The following is a 6,784-nucleotide window of genomic DNA, read 5'->3' as shown; positions in this document are numbered from 1 at the left end:
AGAAATATAGTTTTTAAAGCATTAATCATAGTTAATGTTAATAATAAAATTATGATTGTTCATTGTTAGTTCATGTTAGTTCATAGTGCATTAACAAATTTAACAAGTACAACTTGTAATTTAAAAATATTATTAGTATATGTTGAAACTAACATTTACCAAGATTAACAAATGCTGTGAAAGTATTGTTCATTGTTAGTTCATGTTAACTAATATAGTCAACTGATGTTAACAAATGGAACCTTATTGTAACCTTAATGTAAAGTGTTACCATTTTTTATTTATTTATTTACATTTCATGTGTCATGTGTTATAAATATGATGTATTAGATAATTATATTGGAGTTGGCAAAAAGGAGGTGCTCCATTAGTCTAAAGCAGTGATTTTCTCTTCCACACTGATTCAGATTCTTGATAATGATTATGTTTCAGTGTTCAATTATAATAATAAAAAACAGTACAAAAAATTTATTTACCCAGCGATACCATAATGCATAGAGGGTTCAAAAGTAATTAACTTAATTGAAAGTCAGTAACTGTAATCTGAATAAAAGTAATTAGATTACAGTAAATAATTACTTTGTTATCAGATTACACCCAACACTGGTAAATATACTGCAGACCTTTCATTTAGCAAGCTATTGGTTTCATTGTACTACAAAAAATAAATAAAAGTAAAGTAAAATCTAAAGTGACATTTTTATCTTTGAAGTGAAATGATTGCATGGTGAATCGTTCATTAAAGGGTTAGTTCACACAATAAAATAATAATTCTGACATCAACCAATATTTATACATCAATATTTAGGACCTTACACCAATAGTGTGTTGGAACAATAATACAATGGTGGTGTCAAGATAGTAATATCATGTTTCTAAATGGTTATCATGGTACAAGTCCAAAAAATGGAACAAGATTGTTATTTTTTGAAAGTCTAATATTCAATTTAAAACATATTGAGTTTCTATCAACACTGAAAGTGACATGACCTCTCCTATTACAATTAATAAAGCTGTCTACACTGCAAGTACGCAATGTTGGAAATGCAGTTGCAATCAAGTACTCTTTTAATGGACTTACAATTCATAGAAAGGACTTTTTTTCTGCCCTGTTACTCATCTGAGGCCACGCTACTTTGATGTTTCGGGGCAAATTCCCTCTGCATTTTTGCACCGTTTAAAGGTACTGTGGGAAGTGGACGCCACTCAGAGGTTTGTTCCAAATGAAAGTGAGAAAATAAATCGTTTCTTGAAGGGCCCTTCCACTAGACTGTTAGCGAAGGGTAAATTCATAAAGTAATGCCATGTTCCCTTCAGAGTACCTACTTCAAGGGCTCAGCACTTTAGAGTGAGTAGGGCATAGGGATCATTTTTTTTTTATCTAATTATTTTATTTCTATTATAAAATAATTCACGTGACTACCTCAGACTTAAACAAACATGGCGCGTCACTGTGTTTGTGTAGCCTAAAGTTTTAACACCAGTTTTTTGAGGACATATTTAAACATACAGAGAAATGCAATCCAACACTATTAAATTGCTCAACAAGATTGCCAGAGATGATACTATGCCCAAGATGACAGGTATTGTGATTACATTATTATGTATAACATTTTTAAAGTGGTTTATCTTGCTAAGTTCTATAAACTGTTACAGTGGAATTGTTATTAATATTAGTGTAAAAGATGGATATATTTGGATTTTTGCAATTGCATATATTATGTTTCCTTCTTGATTGAGAATACCACCGGGTTACATAACAGATATAGCAGTGATCTTCCTAACTAAATGAGATCTGATTTTGTGCTTAACAAAACAATGCACAAAATAATATGACAAGAGTGTTAGGAAAGCTAACAAAGTTGGAAAATATGATTAATTACAGAGATTAGCTGCAGAGGACACCAGAGATTCTGTGTTTATCTCAAGTGAGACTGACTGAATTCAGTGCCAAGGTTAGTTATCTGACTCGTCAGTGTCCAAGACATCATTGCTCCATCCATCGATGCTTTTGCTTTGTTCTCTTATGTTCCCTGTACTCTCTTTAAAGTTTAAAACATGTTTATGATTTGGTCAAAAGTCCAATTGAAGCCAGTGTGCATATCTCCTTGTAAAAAATGTTTTTACCTTTGTGATCTCTCTAGTTTATCTTGGATCTCTGTAGCAGACTGTATTGCAAATATCACTCTTTTAGTCCATGAATTCTTCCTGAATGCTTTTGATTTCTGACATTTTTGTGGGGTTTTTATTGTTGTTATAGTGTAACAAAAGTACTTCTTGCTCAGTACCGCCGCTCCCTACGCAGTCTGCGTAGGTCACCAACTCCCTAGGGGGGCACCATCACAAAAAGTGGATGTTATGAATAATGTTAGGGAGTGAAAGCCTCAGTCGCCATTTACTTCCATTGCATCTTTTTTTCCATACAATGTAAGTGAATGGTGACTGAGACCTCTTGTCTCCTTTTGAGTTCCATGGAAGAAAGAAAATAAAGTGGGTTTGAAACTACATGGGGGTAAGTCAATTATGACATCATTTTGGGGTGAACTATCCCTTTAAATAAAATGGCTTTTAGAATAGACTTGAACAGACTCCCTCTGTCCAGCTGCAAGCTGAACACACTCACTGAACTTACACCATCGCCCCTCTTAGCTGCCGCTGCTGTGGCTGCCTTCAGGAGGTCTCAGACTGGCTACTGCTCAGACACCTCCTCCCCTTTCCCCTGAAAATGATCCCAGACATGTATAATCAATCAGGTCATTTGACTGAAAACTCAACCCTTTCCGTCTGTGTGTGCTTGTATGTGTGGTGTGTCTGTGTACATGTGTGAGATAGAGAGAGAAGATTTGTGTTGGCAGGCTATAGACATAGATGTGGACTTTTTGCAAAAAGAGACTTGAAAAGATGTAATACAATGTCACACAGTGCAAACACGTGAAATACCCAATGCAAATTTAAAGGTACTTGGGGGATTTATGCAACCACAGTTTCTAAATAGGATATTATGGTAATAATGCTTCAGTTATGGTAATAATGTTTCAGTTTCAAATATATCAATGGGCTACTTGTGTATAGCATATTTAGCTGAGATGGCATATAAGAGAATTACACAATACATAAAGATACATTTGAAGTATGGTAATTGGTGACTCTTTGTTCTTTTCTTTAATATATATATATATAAAGCTTACATATTCATATTCAATATTTATGCATACTACATTTGAAATGCATAACATTGTAATACCAATGAGGATGATATATATAAAGCAACCTTTTTGAAAAACACATTAAATTATGTTCACGACTCTGAGAGATCTGGCAATATATTAGTCATCGAAAATATCTGTGTCCCTCTAGAAGCAAATGCTTAATTTACAATGTCCATTTGAAAAAGTACGCTGGAGTCGCGTTACATTCCAAAATAACTCGTCAGACACACGACACCAGAGACTTCTCGTCACAAACATCAATACAGCAAACCTCTGATACTCTGAGCCATCAATCAAAACGATCATCTTAAAGCGATATTTAATTGTTTTTCCTTTTTCCCCACTCTCATTTCCAAAATGTTTAATAACAATAATACATATATTTCAATCTGATTCTTATTTTGTATAGTAGTATAGTATAGTAAGTAGTTTAAACTATGTTAAAGTAAATTACAGAAACTAGGTTTCCACAAATCGTACTTGTTAATAATAAAACTAATAACAAAGAAATATCACATTAGCAATTCACTTCCTCTTGTAATGAGATTACAATACACTAGTGTCTGTTTTGGATGTCGCGCTCTGGTGGGTTGCGCGCACTCCTTCCCCCGAGGTGCATGACATCCAAGTGCCACTCTTCTCTCCAAAAGGCTGGGTTAGTGTCTGCTACACAACTTCTCTCCACATTTGCCCGTATGACTCCCCAGGAGGATGCGCTAACCGTCCTTACACACCAGCGAATGTGTAAGAGATATGACAACCTGAGGGCGGGCTGATAGCGAAGGACAGTCTAGGAAAGAATCTATTGCGCACGACAAGAGCGCGTAAGACAAGAATGAAATGATTAGCGCGTCATGATAGTTCAACTAATGTAATCGAGCAGTGCATGATAGCACAGAATCAAACTGTTACTTTGGATTTTGTTTTGCGACTGGTAACTTTCATTTGCTTTGGGCTGATTTAAAAGCCATTTTTTTTCATGGAACTATGTACATCAAGTAGCATACTGATTTTTGTTCTGTTGGGAAAGCTTCAGTGCCTGAGTCCCCATAGTGGATACCGACTTATGGACTTAAGAGTGGGTAAGATACGTGCAGCACATCAGGTACCCCATTACCTTCAAATATGTCTATGCCATCAACCTTTGGATTTACCCAAGAGCAGGTTGCTTGCGTCTGTGAGGTCCTTCAGCAAGGTGGAAGTATCGAACGTCTCGGGCGCTTTTTGTGGTCCTTGCCTGCTTGTGAGCACCTCCACAAAAACGAGAGTGTTTTGAAAGCTAAAGCCGTGGTTGCTTTTCACCGAGGCAACTTCAGGGAACTCTACAAAGTTTTAGAGAGCCACCAGTTTTCTCCGCATAACCACCCTAAACTGCAACAACTCTGGCTGAAAGCTCACTACATCGAAGCGGAGAAACTGCGTGGCCGCCCTCTGGGAGCCGTGGGAAAATACCGCGTGCGCAGAAAGTTCCCTCTACCTCGCACTATCTGGGATGGAGAGGAGACGAGTTATTGTTTTAAGGAGAAGAGCCGGTGTGTGCTTAAAGAGTGGTACACTCACAACCCGTACCCTTCTCCAAGAGAGAAGAGAGAACTGGCCGAGGCCACTGGCCTCACCACGACGCAGGTCAGCAACTGGTTCAAAAACAGGCGGCAGAGGGACCGTGCCGCAGAAGCAAAAGAAAGGTGAGAGAAATTGTATTATTATGACACATTTGGAATCTTTAAAAGTTTTACTAAATTAGGCCCTAAAAATGTTTAATCTCACTTAGCACATTTTTTTTTGTGTAGCAGACTATATGAATTACCTGTTTTATAACAGCAATGTTATTGCATTTGATGCAAGAGGTTTTGTCTTTTTTGTTTTTCTTTTTTTACTCTGGGTGTGGTGCCAAAGTCAATTTTAACCATGTAAATATATTTATAAATATATAATTTTATCGTATGTTTACATGTTGAAAAATAATCGTCTCAATTAATAAAAAAATCATCCAGATATTTTAAATTGTTTTTTAAAAGAGCTAAAGGAGAACTTATAATCATGATGATAATCATCATTATCATAAATATTATGCTATAATTATTATAAAACAGCCTATCGTTTATAAATATCAATATTGTTAACACAAACTGAAATAGTATTGATATGTTGATATAAATGATTTAAGCCAACATATAAAATACTCTAATAGGCCTTTTTTTAATGGTGAAAAATAGAAGCACAATACTCTATTAGCCCCATCTGATTGTGCATATGCATGCTCTAGGAGTAAGTACAATATGTGCAAAAGTTGGTTGTTGTTGTTGTTGTTGTTGTTTTTGTTTGCTGGCCTGCCAATGAAACTGAATGATGTCCTCCAACAGGGAAAACGAGGGCGCAAATCCAAACGGCCACAATCCACTGACCTCTCATGTGAACGAAAATAAATCTCTATGTGAAAGTTCAGAGGATGACAAATCTCCCGCGGCGACCCCGGATCACACTTCCATGAGCCCAGGCATCCTCTTGCCCTCCAGTTCAGGTCTGCCACCCCTGCACAGCTTTGCTCCACCTGGCCCCAGAGCCTCCATCATCCCCGTCAGCGGCTCAAACACTCATCACCACTTCTCCATGCACGACGGCCTTCTCAACCCCATGACGGCAGGCCTGGTGGAACTTGGATCATAAGAAATGAAACTCATCATCTTTGACTTTTACCCCCCAAATAACTACTAGCTTCGTTATCATTTATTCAAGCCTAGAGGACATTAGCCTAAAATCTCCAAACTACCAGATGATGGGAAATATCCGATTGTATCTAACCCATACATGGAGAATAATGTTACCATCACAAATTACTGTAACAATTAATTATAATCAAGGGATAGTTTTTGATATGTCTAGCTATTAAAATAACCAATAAAATGTATATTTAATGAAGTGTAAATGTGTTGTGTCCTTGCAATTGAACAATATGTGCTTGGTCTAATTTACATGTCACTATGGAGCACAGAACTGTATTTATTATGATCGCTAGCAGAGAGGAAATCTTTCATTTTTTGAGCAGAACCGCTGCTGGATCATTACTGCGATAAAATACATGCAAAAAACATAATATCAATAAAGTATTTTTAGATATGTTTGTGTGTTATCATGATTCCCCCACCCAAATAAAATTTCTTAATAATTTGGATTTCTACTTTCATAAACCGTATTTGCCATGTTTGGATGGAGGCCTGTTTTTTATTTCTAATTTTGCAGACATTTTATGCATACAATTAAATGTATTCATTATTATGATTTAAAAAAATTATATTATCAAGGCATTAGTTTGCTAAACATAACAATTTGAATGTGGTAAAGACACAAAATTACGCAAAAACAGAAAATTAAAGGTGAAATATAGCTGCAAGCAGCGATGATGGTTCCAAGCACAGCTGGTCCATTTCCACCTGGTGGCTTTTGGAAAGCAATGCAAGGTGGACACATGCATTTGGTATTTGACATTATTTTAAACAATTTGCCAGGTGGTAGCACTAAGACCGTGATCCAAAAAAGTCAAATCCATGTGATTATCCCCCAAAACTAAACATACA

General features: G+C 36.3%; 1 protein-coding gene across 1 annotated transcript; it reads left to right on the top strand.

Annotated features, from left to right (window-relative positions):
* Positions 1-3,911: 3,911 nt before the first annotated feature.
* On the top strand, positions 3,912-6,345 carry six2b (SIX homeobox 2b). Its single transcript, XM_052103272.1, has 2 exons — positions 3,912-4,894; positions 5,573-6,345. Exons 1-2 carry the CDS (start codon positions 4,335-4,337, stop codon positions 5,874-5,876), a joined length of 864 nt encoding a protein of 287 aa, XP_051959232.1. The 5' UTR covers positions 3,912-4,334; the 3' UTR covers positions 5,877-6,345.
* The last annotated feature ends 439 nt before the right edge of the window (positions 6,346-6,784 follow it).

Source organism: Xyrauchen texanus, chromosome 33 (genome assembly GCF_025860055.1).
Source record: "Xyrauchen texanus isolate HMW12.3.18 chromosome 33, RBS_HiC_50CHRs, whole genome shotgun sequence".
Classification (NCBI taxonomy): Eukaryota; Metazoa; Chordata; class Actinopteri; order Cypriniformes; family Catostomidae; genus Xyrauchen; species Xyrauchen texanus.
This window is presented reverse-complemented; position numbering and strand designations above follow the sequence as displayed.